The sequence below is a fragment of the Eriocheir sinensis genome, chromosome 61, assembly GCF_024679095.1.
Source record: "Eriocheir sinensis breed Jianghai 21 chromosome 61, ASM2467909v1, whole genome shotgun sequence".
In the NCBI taxonomy this organism is placed as follows: Eukaryota; Metazoa; Arthropoda; class Malacostraca; order Decapoda; family Varunidae; genus Eriocheir; species Eriocheir sinensis.
Window position 1 is genome coordinate 3,813,755 of NC_066569.1, and position 21,684 is coordinate 3,835,438.

A 21,684-nucleotide genomic window follows, 5' to 3' on the forward strand; every position below is an offset into this window, starting at 1 on the left:
TTATGTTTTTTTTTGTTTGCCTGTTTGAATGTGCTGTTTGTTTTTTTATCCATCAGTATATCTATCTATCTATCTATCTATCTGCCGACCTACCTCTCTGCTTTCCAATCCCATCCCTTCCCTTCCCTTTCCATTCCATCCTATCCTTTCTCTTCCCTTCTCTTCCTATCCCTAACTTTCCCGTCCCATCCCTTCCCTTTCCTTCCTATCCCTTTCCTTGCCTTCCTTTTTCTTCCCAACCCATCCCTTCCCGTTCCTTCCCTTCCTATCCTTTCCCTTTCCTTCTTTTCCCTTCCCTTCCCATTCCATCCTATCCTTTCTCTTCCCTTTTCTTCCTATCCCTAACTTTCCCTTCCCATCCCTTCCCTTTCCTTCCTATCCCTTTCCTTGCCTTCCCTTTTCTTCCCAACCCATCCCTTCCCATGCATCTAACGTTTTGTCTATCTGTCTATTCACTTGTCTATCTATCTATCTATCTATAAGGAGGAAATGAAAAGTGAAGAATTAAAATAAATATCGAGACAACGAAAAAAAATGGCAAAAATTAGAAAAAGTAAAGGAAGTAGAAATCGAATCAAACACACACACACACACACACACACACACACACACACACACACACACACACACACACAGGATATACACGCCCACGCACCAACACCTCTTGATTGACACTGTAAAGAAGCAAAAAAAAAAAAAAGAAAATAAAATAATAATAATAAAAAAATAAATAAATAAAAAGAAAACAAGAAAAAGAAAAAAATGGTACCCAGTGTGACATTTTAGTTTTTGTTTAAAGGATAAAAAAATAAGTGAATAAATAGATAGATAATTAAATAGAGATAGGTAAAGAGAGAAGGAATATAGAAAAAAATGATAAAAAGAAGAAAGAAAGAAAAGTGGAGGAAAGTGACGAATAGATGAAATAGAAAAAAAATGATGATGGTTGTTGTTGTTGTTGTGGATGGTAGTGAAAGAGGAAAAGGGAGAGGAGGAAAAAAAAAGTAAATCAAGGAAAAATATAAGAAAGAAAGAAGGAAAACAGGAAAACCCATAAAACCACAGAAATTAACACACATTTATAAATAACACACACACACATATAAAAAAACACGAAAACAAATACAAAATAAAACAAGACTAAAACAAACACAAAAAAAAGACCAAACCAAATAAAGAAAATATGAATAAATAGATAAAAAAAAAAGAGTTTAGCATCCCATAAATAAATGAAGAGAGAAAACAACAACAACGAACACACAAGCCAGAACATTCACCAAACCGTAAAAAAAAACACAAAAAAACACTCAAAAACAGAACGGGGAACAAAGACCAAGAAAGAACTGGAATCAAACGGAAGTCATACGAGAGCAATAGAGAGAGAGAGATAAGCAGCAGTAAACGGAGACATTCCTGGAACATATAAACATTACACCGTCAACAATAGCCTACTAAAAAGAGGGAGGGAGAGAGTGGCAAGGGGAGGGAGGGAGGGGGAAGGGGGGGCCTGGCTATATATAAGGCCGCTTGCAGGCGCAGGTACCCACACTTCCTCAAGAGGTGTGATATCTTTCTCTTCCTCCTGCTTGCCTGCCTGCTCGCCTGCTGGAAAGATGGGAAGGTGAGAACGAGTGGGGACAGATAGGAAGGATGGGAAGGCGTGAGAAAGTGGGAAGAATAGGACTAATTGGGAGTAGGAAAGGAATAATAGGAAAAATAAGGAGTAAGAAGGTAGGAATAAATAGGGAGAATGGGAAAAAGTTGGAATATAGTAAAAAATGGGAAGGTAAGAACTTGGAATAGGAAAGGAATAATAGTTGGAATAGTAGGGAAAATAAGGACTAAAAGAGTGGGAAGGTAGGAATAAATAGGGAGAATGGGAAGGTAAGAAGTTGGAATAGATAGGAAAAAATGGGAAGGTAAGAACTTGGAATAGGAAAGGAATAATAGTTGGCATAATGGGAAAAATAATGACTAAAAAGAGTGGGAAGGTAGGAATAAATAGGGAGAATGGGAAAGTAAGAAAAAATTGGGATAGATAGGAAAAAATGGGGAGGTAAGAACTTGGAATAAATAGCAAAAAAATAGGAAAGATGTGAAGGTCAGAACAAGAAAAGTGGTAAAATAGGAATAAGTAGGGAGAGAAAACGGGCAAAAAAATTAGAAAAAAGTTGGAAAATAGGAATAGGAAAAAGAAAAAAGACGTAGGAATCTGAAAAGAGCGGAAAATAGCCCCAAATAGGAAAGGTGGGAAGGTAAAAAAAAAGTGTAAAGTAGAAATTAATAGGAAGAACGAAGGACTGAAAGGAAATAAGAATAAATAGGGAAGATGCAAAGGCGAGAAAAAATGGGAAGATAGGAATAAAAAAAAGGAAGATGGTAAGATGAGGAAAAGTGGGAAGCTAGAAGGAATAGATAGGAATAGAAAGGAAAACTAATGAATAATAGTTAAATAGAGAAATGGGAGGGTGAGGAAAGAGAATAAGGAAAGGTAGGAAAAAAATAGAAAGAAACAGATTGAAAAATAGGAAAATAGGAAACAAAGTCAAAGTAGTTGAAAAGATAGAAGGTGAAAGAAGAGGTGGGAAAATAGAAATAGGAAAAAAAAGGACGAAAGAAATTAAAAAGATGGGAAAAATGGGAAGAGGAAAAATGGAAGAGGAGCGAGAAAGGGAAGGGAAGGGAAGGGAGGGAAACGAAGGGAAGGGATGGGTTGGGAAGAAAAAAGAAGGCAAGGAAATGGATAGGAAGGAAAGGGAAGGGAAGGGAAAGTTAGGGATAGGAAGAGAAGGGAAGAAAGGAAGAAATTGCAGTAGAGGGAAAAGGGAGGAGTTACTGAGGGAAATAGGTCAATAAAAAGAGTAAGGGGAAACCAAGGAAAAGAGAAAGATGTATGAAATAAAGGGAAAAATAACAGGAAATCAAGGAAAAATAGAGAAATATCAGGGAAAAAGGAGAAATATAAATAACATGTTGATTCTTTGCTTCCCCTTCCTCCTACCCCCCCCTCCCTTCTCTCCCCTCCCCTTAATTCTTGTAGTCTGAAGGTGATGGCGATGGTGATGGTGGCGGTGGTGATGGAGGCACATGGTCACAATTACGGAGGATATGGTTCAGGCCACGGCACATCATTGGTGAGTAGAAGAAAAAAAATTAAGTATATATCTATTTAGGAACATTAAGTAGCGGGCTTTTTTTTCATTATTTTTTTTTACGCCCTTGAACTGTCTCCTCTACAGTAAAAAAAGAATAAATAAATAAATAAATAAATAAATAAATAAATAAGTGATAATATTTTAGTAATTATCCTTATTTTTATCAACCTCAGTTTTGGCTTTTCTTCTATGTTATATTTTTTAATCTATTTTGAAGTTAATTAATAAACAGATCAGTTAAAAAAATGTATATATTCTTCTCTATTTTTTTTTCATTTTACTCACTACTCCATTTTTGCTTCCCACTTTCTCTCACTGTCACTCCTCCGTTTTCTTCTACTCTCCCTCACCCGCTTCCCACTTTCTTTCCCTCAACCGTCTTCCCATTTTCTTTCACTCCCACTCACCCGTCTTCCCATTTTCTTTCACTCCCACTCACCCGTCTTCCCATTTTCTTTCACTCCCACTCACCCGTCTTCCCATTTTCTTTCACTCCCACTCACCCGTCTTCCCATTTTCTTTCACTCCCACTCACCCGTCTTCCCATTTTCTTTCACTCTCACTCTCCCGTCTTCCCATTTTCTTTCACTCTCACTCTCCCGTCTTCCCATTTTCTTTCACTCTCACTCTCCCGTCTTCCCATTTTCTTTCACTCTCACTCTCCCGTCTTCCCATTTTCTTTCACTCTCACTCTCCCGTCTTCCCATTTTCTTTGCCTCAAACAACTTCCCACTCTCTCACTCACCCGTCCCCCATTTTTCTTACCCATACACAGGCTAAACAGACAACAACCGCCACCGTCAGCTCCACCGTCATTACCACCGCCACACAAACTGTTACAGCCACGGCCACAAAGACAGCCACAGCCACAGCCACAGCCACAGCCACGGTCACAGCCACGGCGGGCGGTGTTGGACTAGGCAATGGTAAAGGTGGAGGGCGTGGCAGAGGCCATGCTATTGGACATGGCTATGGAAATGGAGGACGTGGCAGTCGTGAAGGGCGTGGTAATGCTTATGGTCATTTGAATGGTTGAAATGGAAATCGAGGAAGAGGCGTTGGTAAGTTGACCCGTTTCTGTTTTTTTGGGGGGTGGATGAAAGAATAAGGAATGGGATAAGGAATGTGCTTGTTCAGGGCAGGTCAGGTTGAGCGGGCTTTTTTCTTATAGCGGGCTTTTTTATTATTGTTTCCTTTTTTTGTGCCCTTGAACTGTCTCCTTTGTCGTAAAAAAAAAGAAAAAAGGTCAGGTTAGGTTAGGTCACACGTAGAACTGCTGACAGATAAAATTGATTACTTGAAAGAAATGGAAGAGAAGTAGATAGAAAAAAGAGCTGGTGGAAGAGAAACAGATAGAGTGAGAGAGTGGGAAGCTGGCAGATGGAAAGAAAATGGGAAGACGGGGGAGTGGGAGTGAAAGAAAGTGGGAAACGGGTGAGGAAAAGTAGAAGAAAAAAGAAGAATGGCGGTGAAAGAAAGTGGGAAGACGGTTGAGTGAAAGAAAGTGGGAAGCGGGTGAGGGAGAGTAGAAGAAAACGGAGGAGTGACAGTGAAAGAAAGTGGGAAGCGGGTGAGGAAGAGTAGAAGAAAACGGAGGAGTGACAGTGAAAGAAAGTGGGAAGACGGTTGAGGGAAAGAAAGTGGGAAGCGGGCGAAGGAGAGCAGAAGAAAACGGAGGAGTGACAGAATAGCACAGATAGAAGACACAATAGAATCGATAAAATTGATAACTGGATCGAAATGGAATAGGGATGGAAAAGAAGTGGAATTGATAACAGACAACTGGTGAATGGTAGAAACAAGAAATGGATTTGGGCAGGTCAGGTCAGGTCATAGCCAAATAGGTAACTTTAATAAATGGACAAACTGATAAGTAGCGATTTTTTAAGGAGTTGATGGTATTCGCATTTACTACTTCTGAGGGATGATTGTTCCAGTGGCGGATGACTCGGCCTAACAAGAAACTCCTGGCAATAACTGTATAAAAATCGCCTCGCCTGGATTGGCAGACCGTTATTTCTAGTTCTTAAATTTGTTTGTAGCTAAAAAAAATTGCAGTGGTCGACGTGAATCACAGTCCCTCGTAAGTGTCTCTTTTCTATAGCGTGAAGAGGCTGAGTCGCTTGAAGGAAGAGGGGGAAAGAAAAGGAGAGGAAGGAAGAGGAGGAGGGGTAGGTACGGTTGAGCCCTTAAAGCTGGATTCATTTTCGGAGCGCGTTGTTGAACCCTTTCCAGTAGTTCAATGCCATTCCTGTATTTAGGGAACCAAAACTGCACTGCATACTCAAGGTGGGGTCTTATCTAAATTATTACTACTACTACTACTAATTACTTTTTTTTTTGCTCCATTTCAGGTCAAACCACGACCGTCGATTAAATATGGCAAGAGATCATATTTCCTCTCCTTTTCTTTAACCCTCTTCCTCTTCCTCCTCCTCCTCCTATCCTTTCCTCTTCCTACCCCTCCTCCTCTCCCTTCCTCTCCTTTTTTCCCCCTCTTCCTCTTCTTCCTTCTCCTCCTATCCTTCCCTCTTCTCTTCCTTCCTGCCATTCCTCCTTTCTATAAAATCCACATACCATAACATTTGTCTTCTACTTCCACTACTACTACTACTACTACTACTACTACTACCTCTACTACTACAACAACTGCAACTACAAGGCAAGGATCACCTGGGAGTCTACGCTGAACTAATTTTGAACTTCATTAGACAAAAAATAAAAGTAAAATAATAGTAATAATAAACAAATAAATTTACCTGTATTTTTCAAGTCACCTGATTCTCACCTTTGATTGGATTATATTATTTGTTTCGTTAATTAATAAATATCTGAGCATCTATTTACCCGTGTTTGTTTATACCCGAGTGTGTGTGTGTGTGTGTGTGTGTGTGTGTGTGTGTGTGTGTGTGTGTGTGTGTGTGAGTGAGAGTTTGTCTCTCTCTCTCTCTCTCTCTCTCTCTCTCTCTAATTGGTATGATGTATGTTCCTATATTCTTTTTCTTCCTCTTCTTCTTTTTCTTCCTCCTTTGATATTATGAATGGTGTGCTTGTTAAGGTTTGAGAGAGAGAGAGAGAGAGAGAGAGAGAGAGAGAGAGAGAGAGAGAGAGAGAGAGAGAGAGAGAGAGAGAGAGAGAGAGAGAGAGAGAGAGAGAGAGAGAGAGAGAGAGAGAGAGAGAGAGAGAGAGAGAGAGAGAGAGAGAGAGAGAAATAATAAAGAAAGGAAAAATTAAGATAGACAGATGAATAAGGAAATAGATAAAAAAATGAATAAATGAAAATAAAACAATAAAACAATACACGAAAAAAATAGATAAAAAACAGAAAGACAAATAGAAGGATATAGAGTTAAATAGGAAAACAAATAGAGGAATAAATAAATAAACAAAGAAATGAATAAATGAAATACAAAAAAGAAAATAAGAGAAAAAAGAAAAGACTCGAAGAAGAAAATTTACAAAAAAAAAAAACCTTCAAGATCATGTATATTTTTTTTCCTTCTTTCCTTCCTTCCTTTTTTTTTCATCTTTTTTTGTTCTGACCTTCACTTGCCATACGAAGCGACAAGGAGGAGGAGGAAAAGGGGGAAGAGGAAGAGGATGAGGAAGAGGAGGAGGAAGGAGAAGAAGAAAAAGAAGAAGTAGAAGGAGAAAAAGGAAGGAAGAGAAGAAGGAGTGATAAAGGAGGAGGAGGAAAAAGGAAGAAGGCGGAGGAGGAGGAGGAAAAGGGAAGAGATGGAGGAGTAGGAGGAGGAAAACGAAGGAGGAAAAGAAAAAACGGGACAAGGGAGAAGGAGGAGGAGGAACATAGGAACATAGGAAGAACAGACACCAGAAGACCTATCGGTCAATGGCGAGGGTGTCTGTTTACTACCGCTACTACTAGTAATCTACGTGTGGTTGGACAGGACAGAATAGATGAAGGCTCCTCCCCACCCACCTCTCCCTCCGGCAACGTGCCGGCAGGAAATAGTTAGAAGAGAACACCATGTACCTTTAAGGAAGAAAGGGACATGGAAATTTTACAGTAAAGAGAGAAATAAGAGGAAATTACTACCCTTAACTTACACTACTGGTAACCTAAGCTGTGGGGAAAAATGACTTCATTACATAAGAACATAAAAACATAGAAACACAGGGAGACTGGAAGAGGCCGAGTGGCCTACACAGGGCAGCCCCAGAATCCCCCCTAATACTCACGATGGGTGAGGTGTAGTTTCAGGGGCACAGGTGGAGGCTTGATCCTCGTTTTACCGGCGGTACTATGCACGCACCAGTACCCTCTCACCTTACTGCACCCACACCTCACTCCATCTGTCATGCGGACATTAACTGTTGCTTTACTTTATTGTTAACTTACGCTACTTGGAAAACGAAATATGAGAAGAAGGAAATGAAAGAAGAAGGAGGAAGAGGAAAAGGAAGAAGAAGAAGAAAGAAGAAATATGAGAAGAAAAGAAGAAGAAGAAGGAGGAAGAGTTGAGGTCTTGAGTTTGAAGAAGTAGAAGACAAGGAGGAAGAAGAAGTAGAAGAAGTTTGAAGAAGTAGAAGGAGGAGGAGGAGTTGAGGTTCTATAGAGTTTGAAGAAGTAGAAGGATGAGGAAGATTTGAGGGTTCTATAGATTTTGAAGAAGTAGAAGGATGAGGAAGAGTTGAGGGTTCTATAGAGTTTGAAGAAGTAGAAGGAAGAGGAAGAGTTGAGGGTTCTATAGAGTTTGAAGAAGTAGAAGGAAGAGGAAGAGTTGAGGGTTCTATAGAGTTTGAAGAAGTAGAAGAAGGAGGAAGAGTTGAGAGTTCTATAGAGTTTGAAGAAGTAGAAGAAGGAGGAAGAGTTGAGGGTTCTATGGAGTTTGAAGAAGGAGGAGGAGGAGTTGAGGGTTCTATAGAGTTTGAAGAAGTAGAAGAATGAGGAGGAGTTGAGGGTTCTATAGAGTTTGAAGAAGTAGAAGGAGGAGGAAGAGGAAGAGTTGAGGGTTCTATAGAGTTTGAAGAAGTAGAAGGAGGAGGAAGAGTTGAGGGTTCTATAGAGTTTGAAGAAGTAGAAGGATGAGGAAGAGTTGAGGGCTCTATAGAGTTTGAAGAAGTAGAAGGAGGAGGAAGAGGAAGAGTTGAGGGTTCTATAGAGTTTGAAGAAGTAGAAGGAGGAGGAAGAGTTGAGGGTTCTATAGAGTTTGAAGAAGTAGAAGGATGAGGAAGAGTTGAGGGTTCTATAGAGTTTGAAGAAGTAGAAGGATGAGGAAGAGGAAGAGTTGAGGGTTCTATAGAGTTTGAAGAAGTAGAAGGAGGAGGAAGAGTTGAGGGTTCTATAGAGTTTGAAGAAGTAGAAGGAGGAGGAAGAGGAAGAGTTGAGGGTTCTATAGAGTTTGAAGAAGTAGAAGGAGGAGGAAGAGGAAGAGTTGAGGGTTCTATAGAGTTTGAAGAAGTAGAAGGATGAGGAAGAGGAAGAGTTGAGGGTTCTATAGAGTTTGAAGAAGTAGAAGGAGGAGGAAGAGGAAGAGTTGAGGGTTCTATAGAGTTTGAAGAAGTAGAAGGAGGAGGAAGAGGAAGAGTTGAGGGTTCTATAGAGTTTGAAGAAGTAGAAGGAGGAGGAAGAGGAAGAGTTGAGGGTTCTATAGAGTTTGAAGAAGTAGAAGGAGGAGGAAGAGGAAGAGTTGAGGGTTCTATAGAGTTTGAAGAAGTAGAAGGAGGAGGAAGAGGAAGAGTTGAGGGTTCTATAGAGTTTGAAGAAGTAGAAGGAGGAGGAAGAGGAAGAGTTGAGGGTTCTATAGAGTTTGAAGAAGTAGAAGGAGGAGGAAGAGTTGAGGGTTCTATAGAGTTTGAAGAAGTAGAAGGAGGAGGAAGAGGAAGAGTTGAGGGTTCTATAGAGTTTGAAGAAGTAGAAGGATGAGGAAGAGTTGAGGGTTCTATAGAGTTTGAAGAAGTAGAAGGAGGAGGAAGAGTTGAGGGTTCTATAGAGTTTGAAGAAGTAGAAGGAGGAGGAAGAGTTGAGTTTGAAGAAGTAGAAGGAGGAGGAAGAGTTGAGGGTTCTATAGAGTTTGAAGAAGTAGAGGAGGAGGAAGAGTTGAGGGCTCTATAGAGTTTGAAGAAGTAGAAGGAGGAGGAAGAGGAAGAGTTGAGGGTTCTATAGAGTTTGAAGAAGTAGAAGGAGGAGGAAGAGGAAGAGTTGAGGTATCGATAGAGTTAGAAGAAGTAGAAGGAGGAGGAAGAGGAAGAGTTGAGGGTTCTATAGAGTTTGAAGAAGTAGAAGGAGGAGGAAGAGGAAGAGTTGAGGGTTCTATAGAGTTTGAAGAAGTAGAAGGAGGAGGAAGAGTTGAGGGTTCTATAGAGTTTGAAGAAGTAGAAGGAGGAGGAAGAGGAAGAGTTTATGGATATATAGATTTTGAATAAGTAGAAGGATGAAGAGTTGAGGTTCTATAGAGTTTGAAAGAAGAAGAAGGAGGAGGAGTAAGAGGAGGAGTTGCGGGTCCTATAGTTTGAAGAAGTAGAAGAAGGAGAAAGATAAATAGTTGCGGGTTCTATAGAGCTTGAAGAAGTAGAAGGATGAGGAAGAGTTGAGGGTTCTATAGAGTTTGAAGAAGTAGAAGGAGGAGGAAGAGGAAGAGTTGAGGGTTCTATAGAGTTTGAAGAAGTAGAAGGAGGAGGAAGAGGAAGAGTTGAGGGTTCTATAGAGTTTGAAGAAGTAGAAGGAGGAGGAAGAGTTGAGGGTTCTATAGAGTTTGAAGAAGTAGAAGGATGAGGAAGAGTTGAGGGTTCTATAGAGTTTGAAGAAGTAGAAGGATGAGGAAGAGTTGAGGGTTCTATAGAGTTTGAAGAAGTAGAAGGATGAGGAAGAGTTGAGGGTTCTATAGAGTTTGAAGAAGTAGAAGGAGGAGGAAGAGTTGAGGGTTCTATAGAGTTTGAAGAAGTAGAAGGAGGAGGAAGAGTTGAGGGTTCTATAGAGTTTGAAGAAGTAGAAGGAGGAGGAAGAGTTGAGGGTTCTATAGAGTTTGAAGAAGTAGAAGGAGGAGGAAGAGGAAGAGTTGAGGGTTCTATAGAGTTTGAAGAAATAGAAGGAGGAGGAAGAGTTGAGGGTTCTATAGAGTTTGAAGAAGTAGAAGGAGGAGGAAGAGTTGAGGGTTCTATAGAGTTTGAAGAAGTAGAAGGATGAGGAAGAGTTGAGGGTTCTATAGAGTTTGAAGAAGTAGAAGGATGAGGAAGAGTTGAGGGTTCTATATAGTTTGAAGAAGTAGAAGGAGGAGGAAGAGTTGAGGGTTCTATAGAGTTTGAAGAAGTAGAAGGAGGAGGAAGAGTTGAGGGTTCTATAGAGTTTGAAGAAGTAGAAGGATGAAGAAGAGTTGAGGGTTCTATAGAGTTTGAAGAAGTAGAAGGATGAAGAAGAGTTGAGGGTTCTATAGAGTTTGAAGAAGTAGAAGGAGGAGGAAGAGGAGGAGTTGAGAATCCTATTGAGTTTAAAGAAGAAGTAGAAGAAGGAAAAAGAGGAAGAGATGTGAATCCTATAGAGTTTGAGAACGTTAAGGACACGGAAGAACAGAAATGCGAATCAAAAGGACATAGGACTTGCTTAAGAGATAAGAACTCCACTTCAGGCTGAGTTGGAAGTGGTTCTGGACATATTCTCAAGACATTTCGAGGTTCATACACCCACATTTGACAAGGCTTTAGTAGAGGTTGTTGTGTTGTGTTAGTATGTCCATGGGTAGTGTTATGAGCCTGGTGATAGTGTGACAAGGCTTTGGTAGAGGAGGTTGTTGTGTTAGTATTGCCATGGGTAGTGTTATGAGCCTGGTGATAGTTTGACAAGGCTTTGGTAGAGGAGGTTGTTGTGTTAGTATTGCCATGGGTAGTGTTATGAGCCTGGTGATAGTGTGACAAGGCTTTGGTAGAGGAGGTTGTGTTAGTATTGCCTTGGGTAGTGTTATGAGCCTGGTGATAGTGTGACAAGGCTTTGGAAGAGGAGGTTGTTGTGTTAGTATTGCCATGGGTAGTGTTATGAGCCTGGTGATAGTGTGACAAGGCTTTGGAAGAGGAGGTTGTTGTGTTAGTATTGCCATGGGTAGTGTTATGAGCCGAGTGATAGTGTGACAAGGCTTTGGTAGAGGAGGTTGTTGTGTTAGTATTGCCATGGGTAGTGTTATGAGCCTGGTGATAGTGTGACAAGGCTTTGGTGGAGGAGGTTGTTGTGTTAGTATTGCCATGGGTAGTGTTATGAGCCTGGTGATAGTGTGACAAGGCTTTGGTAGAGGAAGTTGTTGTGTTAGTATTGCCATGGGTAGTGTTATGAGCCTGGTGATAGTGTGACAAGGCTTTGGAAGAGGAGGTTGTTGTGTTAGTATTGCCATGGGTAGTGTTATGAGCCTGGTGATAGTTTGACAAGGCTTTGGTAGAGGAGGTTGTTGTGTTAGTATTGCCATGGACAGTGTTATGAGCCTAGTGATAGTGTGACAAGGCTTTGGTAGAGGAGGTTGTTGTGTTAGTATTGCCATGGGTAGTGTTATGAGCCTGGTGATAGTGTGACAAGGCTTTGGTAGAGGAGGTTGTTGTGTTAGTATTGCCATGGGTAGTGTTATGAGCCTGGTGATAGTGTGACAAGGCTTTGGTAGAGGAGGTTGTTGTGTTAGTATTGCCATGGGTAGTGTTATGAGCCTGGTGATAGTGTGACAAGGCTTTGGAAGAGGAGGTTGTTGTGTTAGTATTGCCATGGGTAGTGTTATGAGCCTGGTGATAGTTTGACAAGGCTTTGGTAGAGGAGGTTGTTGTGTTAGTATTGCCATGGGTAGTGTTATGAGCCTAGTGATAGTGTGACAAGGCTTTGGTAGAGGAGGTTGTTGTGTTAGTATTGCCATGGGTAGTGTTATGAGCCTGGTGATAGTGTGACAAGGCTTTGGTAGAGGAGGTTGTTGTGTTAGTATTGCCATGGGTAGTATTATGAGCCTGGTGATAGTGTGACAAGGCTTTGGTAGAGGAGGTTGTTGTGTTAGTATTGCCATGGGTAGTGTTATGAGCCTGGTGATAGTGTGACAAGGCTTTGGTAGAGGAGATTGTTGTGTTAGTATTGCCATGGGTAGTGTTATGAGTCTGGTGATAGTGTGACAAGGCTTTGGTAGAGGAGGTTGTTGTGTTAGTATTGCCATGGGTAGTGTTATGAGCCTGGTGATAGTATGACAAGGCTTTGGTAGAGGAGATTGTTGTGTTAGTATTGCCATGGGTAGTGTTGAGAGTCTGGTGGTAGTGTGACAAGGCTTTGGTAGAGGAGGTTATTTTGTTAGTATTGCCATGGGTAGTGTTATGAGCCTGGTGATAGTGTGACAAGGCTTTGGTAGAGGAGGTTGTTGTGTTAGTATTGCCATGGGTAGTGTTATGAGCCTGGTGATAGTGTGACAAGGCTTTGGTGGAGGAGGTTGTTGTGTTAGTATTGCCATGGGTAGTGTTATGAGCCTGGTGATAGTGAGACAAGGCTTTGGTAGAGGAGGTTGTTGTGTTAGTATTGCCATGGGTAGTGTTATGAGCCTGGTGATAGTGTGACAAGGCTTTGGTAGAGGAGGTTGTTGTGTTAGTATTGCCATGGGTAGTGTTATGAGCCTGGTGATTGTGTGACAAGGCTTTGGTAGAGGAGGTTGTTGTGTTAGTATTGCCATGGGTAGTGTTATGAGCCTGGTGATAGTGTGACAAGGCTTTGGTGGAGGAGGTTGTTGTGTTAGTATTGCCATGGGTAGTGTTATGAGTCTGGTGATAGTGTGACAAGGCTTTGGTAGAGGAAGTTGTTGTGTTAGTATTGCCATGGGTAGTGTTATGAGCCTGGTGATAGTGTGACAAGGCTTTGGTAGAGGAGGTTGTTGTGTTAGTATTGCCATGGGTAGTGTTATGAGCCTGGTGATAGTGTGACAAGGCTTTGGTAGAGGAGGTTGTTGTGTTAGTATTGCCATGGGTAGTGTTATGAGCCTGGTGGTAGTATGACCCTTCTTCTACACCATATGAACTTGAAATAACTCTTATGGGAACCCGACTAACCAGAATGCGAACCTAAGCTAGTAGGAATAATGGTCTCTTCCTTCTTTTTCCCTCATCTTTTCCTCTCCCTTACCTCACCTTCCCCTCCATTACCTCATGCGCCTTCTCACCTCACCTCACCTGTTGCATCCGTCACTTCCTGTTTTGAGGCAGAAAGTGACTGGCAATGCTCATGAACCAGAGGGGGAAACGCAGACGTGACATGTGTGTGTGTGTGTGTGTGTGTGTGTGTGTGTGTGCATGCATGCATGTGTGTTGTTACTACTACTACTACTACTACTACTACTACTACTAACCATGAAATCCCCTTCCTTTTCCCTTCCATTCCTTTCTTCTCCTTCCCTTCTTTTCCTTCCCTTTTTTCCCTTCATTTTCTTTTTCTCTCTTTCCCTTCCTATCCTCCTCCTCCTCCTACTACTACTACTACTACTACTACTACTACTACATCAAGACAATAACGGAAAGGAAAGGAAGGTAAACTAGCAACAAGAGATCATGAATTTCACCAAGAACACCTCGACTGAAGTGAACACTCTCTCCTAACTCTCTCTTGCTTCTTAACCCTGCCCTTGATCACGTCTCTTTGTTGTTAACCTTGCCCTTGAGTTGTCTTTTGTTAGGCTGAGTATAGGGGGGAAAGAAGAGGGGGGAAGAAAATGGAAGATAAAGAAGGGGAGAAGATGGGGAATAGGAGGAGAAGATGAGATAGAGGAAAGATGAAAGATTGACAGAAGATGAGGATTGGGAGATGATGATGGACGGGGAAGATGAGGGAGAAGGGAGAGAGGACAGGAGGAAGATGGAGACAGGGAGAAGATAGGAACGGAGAAAAGAAGTACAGGGGAAAGATGGAAGAGAGGGAGAGAGGACAGGAGAGGAAAGAAAGAGACAGGCGAAGGAAAAGAGAGGAACAGGAGGAAGGAAACAGAATGAATAGAAAAATGAAATGAACGAAAATAATAAGAAAAAAATGGTGTTGCTTTAAAACAAAAACAAGAATATAAAAAAAATGAAAACACGAGAATCAGCCAAACACATAAAGTTAAAAGATACAAAGAAAAGGAAATGAAGAAAAACAGAAAAAAAACAATAAAACAAAACAGAACTAACAATGATAAACTAAATTCCAACACACACACAAAAAAAGAATGTAGTTAAGATACAAAAAAGAAGAGGAAATCAAGAACAGCAAAAAGAAAAAAAAAACAGAACCAACAATGATAAACTGAATTCCAACACAAACAAAAAACAAACAAACAAACACACGAATATAGTTAAGAAAAACACATATTTCTTCCCCTTCCTCTCCTCCTTCCCTTTTTTTATTTTCTCCTCCTCTTCACTTTATCCTTTCCTTTCCCCTATTTTCTTTCCCTTCCATTTTTTCTTTCATATTATTTCCCATATTTTCCCTCTCTAACGCATTTCACTTTCCTTTCTCTATCTTCTATCGCAGTGGTTCCCATAGCCGGTCCGTGGGTTATGATTTGCTGGTCCCCCAAATTGCTCTACTAGTGACTTTTTGTTTTGCTCATGATTTAAGAAAATAACAATCTGTCAAAGCCCTTTTTCAAATAAGTAGTTATAATGACATAAAAATTGAACGAAATATTTATAGTGTGGTGTAACACACGCCGGACAGACGAGGAAGAAAGAAGAAAAAAGAAATAGAAAGAAGAGAGAGAACGAGAGAAGAGAACAAAGATAGAGAAGGAGAGGAGGAAGAGGAAGGGGTGGAAATGTGGAGAGAAGGATTGGAGGAGAGTATTTTGTGTTTTTCTGAACTATATTCGTGTGTTTGTTTGTTTGTCTCTTTGTTTTGTTTTTGTTTGTGTTGGAATTCAGCTAGCAAGAGGGAGATCGGATTTCTAATTTCATTTGTGAAACATAAGATATTACGTTTTGGTGTACTGATGGACCTTGCAATAGGTACACGAGTCTATCATCATGACGGCTAGTCTTTCCCATGTCTGCTGTTGTACTAAGTGCTGTAGTTAGTGTAGTATTTTTTCCCTCATGGCGTCCATTTGAATAATTTAGCCTTTATAATCACTTTACTTTGTATAATGTGAAACATTACATTACATGGTATTGTCCCACTGAATTTTAAATTGCTAAAAAAATAAAATATGTATTTGGACTATATAAATGTCCGTGTATGCTTGGATCTATGCCTATGGCACTGACCGCAGAATTTTGTCACATGCTCGACTGGTCCGTGGCTTTGAAAAGGTTAGGAACCACTGCTCTATCCTATTCCTTTCCTTCCCTTTCTTTCCTCCCCGATAAAAACACAACCAACACAAATCAACCTAAACTCCAAACACGCCGTAACAAATCAACCATAAACAGAAAAAAAACAGAAAATAGAAAAAAAACACACACCAAGAAAACACTAAAGTCACCCATAAAATGGAGATAAATCAGAACATTAGGCACGCCAGCACCAGACCGAAAAAGAAAATGGAACCAAAACTCAGTCACAGAAAACGGGAAAACCAGCAGGACATCCGGAAGGCGCCTGCTGCCGGGGTATATAAGGCAGCTCGAAGGTCGGTCCCCTCACACTTCCTCAAGAGGTGTTATAGGCTCAACATCCTCTTCCTCTTCCGCCTTCCTCTTCATCCCTCCATCTGATTACGTATTGAAACATGGGCAGGTAAGAAATAGGGGAGAAATGGGAAATAGGAAGAGATAAATAGAACGATATAGGAAAGAGAGGAAAATAGGAAGATATATAGAGATTGGAAGAGAAATAGGAAGGCAAGAAAAATATGAATAGATAAACAGAAAGAGAAACAGAAATAATTAAGGGAGAAACAGAAAGATAAATAAGAAAATATAAAAAGGAAGAGATAAGGAAATAGGGGAGAAACAGGAAAAAATAAATGAAGAAAAAAGACACTAGATGAAGGTAAACAGGAAGCAGAGTGAAAAATAGGAAGACAAAGAAGAAAAAAAAAGAGAATGTAAAAAATGGGAAGAGGAAGACATGGGAAGAAACACATAAGCAGGAAGAGAAATGGGAAGAAAGGAGAAAACAGAGAGAAAAAAAGTTGCATAGAGGAAATAGGAGAAAAACAGATAAATAGGAAGAAAAAGATAGAAAGAATAAAAAGGAAATACTAAAAAGAAGAAAAAAAATCAACAAAGGGAAACCATCAATGAAAAAAGGGAAAGATTAAATAATATGAAAATGGAACGAAAAAGGAAGAGCAGGAAAATGAAAAAAAAAGGGAAAATGTTACCTAATTATTGTTCATTTTGTTGTATTGATTTTTACACCATATAATTACATTTTTTCCCCTTCTCTCTCTCTCTCTCTCTCTCTCTCTCTCTCTCTCTCTCTCTCTCTCTCTCTCTCTCTCTCTCTCTCTTCCTTCCTCCCTCTCCTTCCTTTCTCTCTTCCTTCCTCTCCTTCCTTCTCTGTCTCTCCCATTCCTCTCCTTCCTTCCTTCCTCTCTCTCTCTATCTCTCTCTTCCTTTCCTTCCCCCTTCCCTTCCCCTTCCTCCCACGCTCTTCCCTTTCCTTTACATTCCTTGTCTTTCCTTTTTCCTTTCCCTGTTTCTTTTCCTCCCCTCCATCCTCTTCCACTTCCCCTTTCTCCCCTCCATTTGTAACCTTCCCTTCCCTTCTGCAGCAGTAAGGCGGCCGTGATGGTGCTGGTGGTGGTGGTGTTGCTGGCGGCGGCGGCGGTGGAGGGCTACGGAGGGAGGCATTATGGATATGGAGGATATGGTGGTGGTGGTGGTGGTGGTGTCTTGGGTGTTGACACGGGGGTAAGTAAACGTTCATGTTCTTCAACGTTTCTGGCACACATTAAGACTATTTTGTTTTGCATGTTTAGTATTAGTATACGTATTAAAATTAGAAGTAGATAGGCTTGATATTTTACTATTATATATTTATCACTTTACATCTTTATTAACTTTTTTATGTATAAGTATTTATTAGTAATAGTAGTAGCAGGAGTAGTAGTAGTAGTAGTAGTAGTAGAGAAGATTGATTTCATTGGTGTTTTTTATCCGTTAATGGTGTAGTAGGCTTTTAAAACTATCACTGGGGTCACAAAACAGTCCATGAAAAGCCCAGCAATTTCTTAAACGTCCCATTGAAATTACATTACTACCCATTTTCTTTTAAACTTTCCTCCCATTTTCTCTCTAGTATCCATTTTCTTCAACTCTCATCCCATTTTCTCTATGTTATCCATTTTCTTTATCTATCGGCCCATTTTCTATTACATTATTACCCATTTTCTTTTCAACTTTACTCCCATTTTCTCTCTGTAGTATCCATTTTCTTTAAGTTACTCCCATTTTCTCTCTATTATTCGTTTTCTTCAACTCTCATCCCATTTTCTTTAACATTATTTCCCATTTTCTAACTTCCATCCCATTTTCTCTCTCTGTAGTTCATTTTCTTTTACTATCCTCCAGTGTCTCTATCATCCATTTTCTAACTATCTTCCCATTCTCTTTCACTATCTTCCCATTTTCTTTGCCAACCCACTTCCCGTTTTCTTCCCAGGTCGTCAAGACGGTCCTGCAGGTCGTGACGGAAGTCAAGACGCAAACGGCGACGAAAACTGAAACGGCCCTCAAAACAGTGACGGAAACAGCGGTGAAAACAGAGGTGGTGAAGGAGACGGCCGTGAAAACGGAAACGGCCGTTAAAACAGTGACAGAAACAGCGGTGAAAAAAGAAGTCGTAACGGAAACGGCTGTGAAAACTGTGACTGGAACGGCTACTGCAACGGTGACGGTGACTGCTGCTGCTGGCGGTGGCGGCGCTGCTGGTGGCGGCGCTGGTGGTGGCGCAGGTGGCGGCGCAGGTGGCGGCGCTGGTGGCGGCGCTGGTGGCGGCGCTGGTGGGGGCGCAGGTGGCGGCGCTGGTGGCGGCGCTGGTGGCGGCAGTGCTGGTGGAAATGCTGGTGGCTATGGTGGTGGCTATGGTGGTGGTGGTGGTGGTGGTGAGTATATGAGTATGTGGTAGTGATAGTAGTAGTAGTAGTAGTAATAGCAGTAGTAGAAGTAGTAGCAGTAGTAGTAGTGATTATTTATTTATCTATTCACTTATTTCTTCATTGTTTTGCATGTGTAGTATTAGTATAAGTATATTAACTAGTATTAGATAGGGTTCATATTTATCTATCATTTATTTATATACACAGCTATTTATTAACTTTCTTTATGTATAAGTATTATTAGTAGTAAAAGTAGTGGCAGTAGAAGTAGTAGTAGTAGTAGCAGTAGTAGTAGTAGTAGTAGTAGTAGTAGTAGTAGTAGTAGTAGTAGTAGTAGTAGTAGTAGCAGTAACAGTAGTAGTAGTAGTAGTAGTAGTAGTAGTAGTAGTAGTAGTAGTAGTAGTAGTAGTAGTAGTAGTAGAAGTAGTAGTAGTAGTAGTAGTAGTAGTAGTAGTAGTAGTAGTAGTAGTAGAAGGAATAGTAGCAGTCACACATACAAGCTCAGGGGTGTGTGATAAGCAGTGAGAGTATCCTGTTTTCATACCTGTCTGAAGGGGTCATGAGGCGTCCACAGGTGTTCAGGTGCTCAGGTGAGATAATGAAGGCAGCCACGTGTGTCGAAACCTTTAAACGGGCACACGAGAGGTAGAGCCAGGTAAACACAGGTGTGAGAGCATAAACAGGTACTTATAAGGTATATGAGGGTGAAAGCAGGTGAAGAAAGTGATTATGAAAGGTAAATGGAATGGACAGGTAAAGGTGTGTCAAACTTACAAGTACACTAAGGTAGCCACAGGTGTAAAGACAAACAGGTGCTAATAATGTATGCAGAGGTGAAAACAGGTGAAGAAAGAGATCAAGAAAGGTAATTACAGGTAGCCACAGGTGTGTAAAGACATAAACAGGTGCTAATAATGAATGGAGAGGTGAAAACAGGTGAAGAAAGTGATTAATTAAGGAAGGTAATTACAGGTAGCCGCAGGTGTGAGAACTCATAAACAGGTCTTAATTAGGCATGGAAAGGTGAAAACAGGTGAACTAAATGATGAAGGAAGGTAATTAAAGGTAGGCAGGTGACTGAATATAGAGACAGGTGGGTAGATAAATATTGGGAAGGTGTTTTAATTAGTACAGGTGTTCCTAAGGTGTTGAAAGGTACGCGAATGAACTCTTGCAATATAGACAGTTAAGTAGACAAACATTAAGGTGGTATATGAGGCTGAAAACAGGTCAATTTGGTGATTAAGAAAGGTAATTACAGGTAGCCACAGGTGTGAGAACTCATAAACAGGTCCTAATAAGGTATAGAAAGGTGAAAACAGGTGAACTAAATGATTAAGAAAGGTAATTAAAGGTAGGCAGGTGACTGAATATAGAGACAGGTGGGTAGATAAATATTGGGAAGTTGTTTTAATTAGTACAGGTGTTCCTAAGGTGTTGAAAGGTAGGTGAATGAACTCTTACAATATAGACAGTTAAGTAGACGAATATGAAGGTTTTCTAATTAGTACTATGGTGTTTAAAGGCATGCAAATGACCTCTGAACTTAAACAGGAGGTTAGGAGAATCTAATTAAGGTGTTCAAGATATTTCACAGGTTTTTAAAGGTAATCAAATGAGCTCTGAACTTTAACAGGTAATTAGATGAACATAATGGTTTTCTAATTAGTACTGAGGTGATTGAGTGTGGACAGGTGCCCTAAATACCTCTGCATACCTGCCCAAAGGTGTAAAACTAATTAAAGGTTAGAACAGGTAAGTCTGGGTCGAGTAAGATTATCTAATGGTATAAATGTGTGTGAGTGAAAGTGAAATGTTACTACTACTACTACTACTACTACTACTACTACTACTACTACTACTACTACTAATATTACTACTTTATATTAACCATGTGTATTTTTTTGTCAATTTCATAGCAGAAGTAGTAGTAGTAGTAACAGTAGTAGTAGTAGTAGTAGTAGTAGTAGTAGTAGTAGTAGTCGTGAATAAATGGAAGAATGAATGAAGAAGTTAGGTAATAGTCGAGAGAGAGAGAGAGAGAGAGAGAGAGAGAGAGAGAGAGAGAGAGAGAGAGAGAGAGAGAGAGAGAGAGAGAGAGAGAGAGAGAGAGAGAGAGAGAGAGAGAGAGAGAGAGAGATACTACTACTAACAATAATAATAACAATAATGATGATAATAATGTTTTTTTTTGTTATTTCAGGGGCAATCCGCTACAAGTATGGAAAATAAGAAGAAAGGAAGTAAAATCCACCTTCCCTTCTCTCCCTTTTCTTCTTCCCCCTCCTGTTTTGCTCCTTTTTTTCATCTTTCCTTTCTCCCTCTCTTTTTCTTCCATTTCTCTCACATACTATAGCGGCTGTACCTGCATAACACTACTACTACTACTACTACTACTACTACTACTACTACTACTACTACAACTACTACTACTGTTTGTTTTTGCACTACTTTAAAATAATACTCTTACTTATGGGATCCTAATAATTGTTACTACTACTACTACTACTACTACTACTACTACTACTGTTTTTGCACTACTTTAAAATAATACTCTTACTAATGTGATCCTAATAATTGTTTCTAATACCACTACAACTACTACTACTACTACTACTACTACTACTACTACTACTACTACTACTATTACTACTACAATGATTGGAGAAGCTGAAATTTGGACTTTGCCGAAGATGCTACCTACATTAGATTAGGCAAAATAAAAATAAAAAAGAATGTAAAACTAATAATAATAATAACTATAATAATAATAATAATAATAATAATAATAATAATAATAATAATAATAATAATAATAATAATAATAATGATGATGTGTTTCCTGTAATTAATTAGCTTCCCTGACCTTTAAATTACCTGTTGTTGTTTACGTTTACCTGTCGGACACCTGTTTAAATGAGGGGTTAATTAGCGTGTGAACTCGTTAACAAATAAAAAAAAACAGAGCATCTACCTGTGTTTGTGTGTTTGTTTGTTTGTTTGTTTTACTCTCTCTCTCTCTCTCTCTCTCTCGGGAGGAGGCGTAATGAGAACAGAGTTGATTAGTGGAGGAAGAGAGGAAGAGGAAGAGGAAAAGGAGGAGGAAGAGGAAGAGGAAGAGATTTAATTAGTAATACGAAAATCACGAATTACTCTGAAGAAATTATTATTATTATTATTATTATTATTATTATTATTATTATTATTTTATCATTATCTACACTGTTGTTTTGTAATCTTTGGGAATTTTAGAGCGAGAGCGAGAGAGAGAGAGAGAGAGAGAGAGAGAGAGAGAGAGAGAGAGAGAGAGAGAGAGAGAGAGAGAGAGAGAGAGAGTTTGATAACCTGACCATATCCTACTCCTAACTCCTTCTCTCCCCCTCCTCCTCCTCCTCTTCCTCCTCCTCCTCCTCCTCTTATTAGTCTTACTACACTACGCTTCCTGTCTCCAAATATGGTTGTAAGGACTTGAGGAGGAGGAGGAGGAGGAGGAGGAGGAGGAAGGAAGAGGAGAGAGAGAGAGAGAGAGAGAGAGAGAGAGAGAGAGAGAGAGA

The 21,684-nt window shown here is 40.2% G+C and overlaps 2 protein-coding genes and 1 long non-coding RNA gene across 9 annotated transcripts; all 3 read left to right on the top strand.

Annotated features, from left to right (window-relative positions):
- The first annotated feature begins 1,512 nt into the window (after positions 1-1,512).
- On the top strand, positions 1,513-5,995 carry LOC126986045 (uncharacterized). Its single transcript, XM_050841728.1, has 4 exons — positions 1,513-1,621; positions 3,041-3,134; positions 3,931-4,216; positions 5,510-5,995. The coding sequence occupies exons 1-3, from the start codon at positions 1,614-1,616 to the stop codon at positions 4,189-4,191; spliced, it is 363 nt and encodes a 120-aa protein (XP_050697685.1). The 5' UTR covers positions 1,513-1,613; the 3' UTR covers positions 4,192-4,216; positions 5,510-5,995.
- Positions 5,996-10,864: 4,869 nt separating this feature from the next.
- Positions 10,865-13,095, top strand: LOC126986046 (uncharacterized). 7 transcript variants are annotated; one of them, XR_007739247.1, is made up of 5 exons: positions 10,865-10,899; positions 10,972-11,043; positions 11,617-11,760; positions 11,905-12,048; positions 12,625-12,904. It is a non-coding gene; the product is annotated as an uncharacterized LOC126986046 (long non-coding RNA). The 7 variants fall into 7 exon arrangements; XR_007739245.1 differs by lacking the exons at positions 10,865-10,899; positions 11,617-11,760 and adding an exon at positions 11,257-11,328 and having other exon boundaries at positions 10,934-11,043; XR_007739246.1 differs by lacking the exon at positions 10,865-10,899 and having other exon boundaries at positions 10,934-11,043.
- Positions 13,096-15,624: 2,529 nt separating this feature from the next.
- LOC126986047 (RNA-binding protein cabeza-like) lies at positions 15,625-21,085 on the top strand. The gene is made up of 4 exons (XM_050841730.1): positions 15,625-15,822; positions 16,805-16,943; positions 17,695-18,136; positions 20,334-21,085. The coding sequence occupies exons 1-4, from the start codon at positions 15,815-15,817 to the stop codon at positions 20,360-20,362; spliced, it is 618 nt and encodes a 205-aa protein (XP_050697687.1). The 5' UTR covers positions 15,625-15,814; the 3' UTR covers positions 20,363-21,085.
- The last annotated feature ends 599 nt before the right edge of the window (positions 21,086-21,684 follow it).

Excerpts from the sequence above, each read along its gene's own strand:
- LOC126986045 (XM_050841728.1), top strand. Across the intron at positions 3,135-3,930 it reads CAGGCCACGGCACATCATTG|GCTAAACAGACAACAACCGC; the intron begins GTGAGTAGAAGA and ends ACCCATACACAG.
- LOC126986047 (XM_050841730.1), top strand. Across the intron at positions 16,944-17,694 it reads TCTTGGGTGTTGACACGGGG|GTCGTCAAGACGGTCCTGCA; the intron begins GTAAGTAAACGT and ends TTTTCTTCCCAG. Across the intron at positions 18,137-20,333 it reads TGGTGGTGGTGGTGGTGGTG|GGGCAATCCGCTACAAGTAT; the intron begins GTGAGTATATGA and ends TTGTTATTTCAG.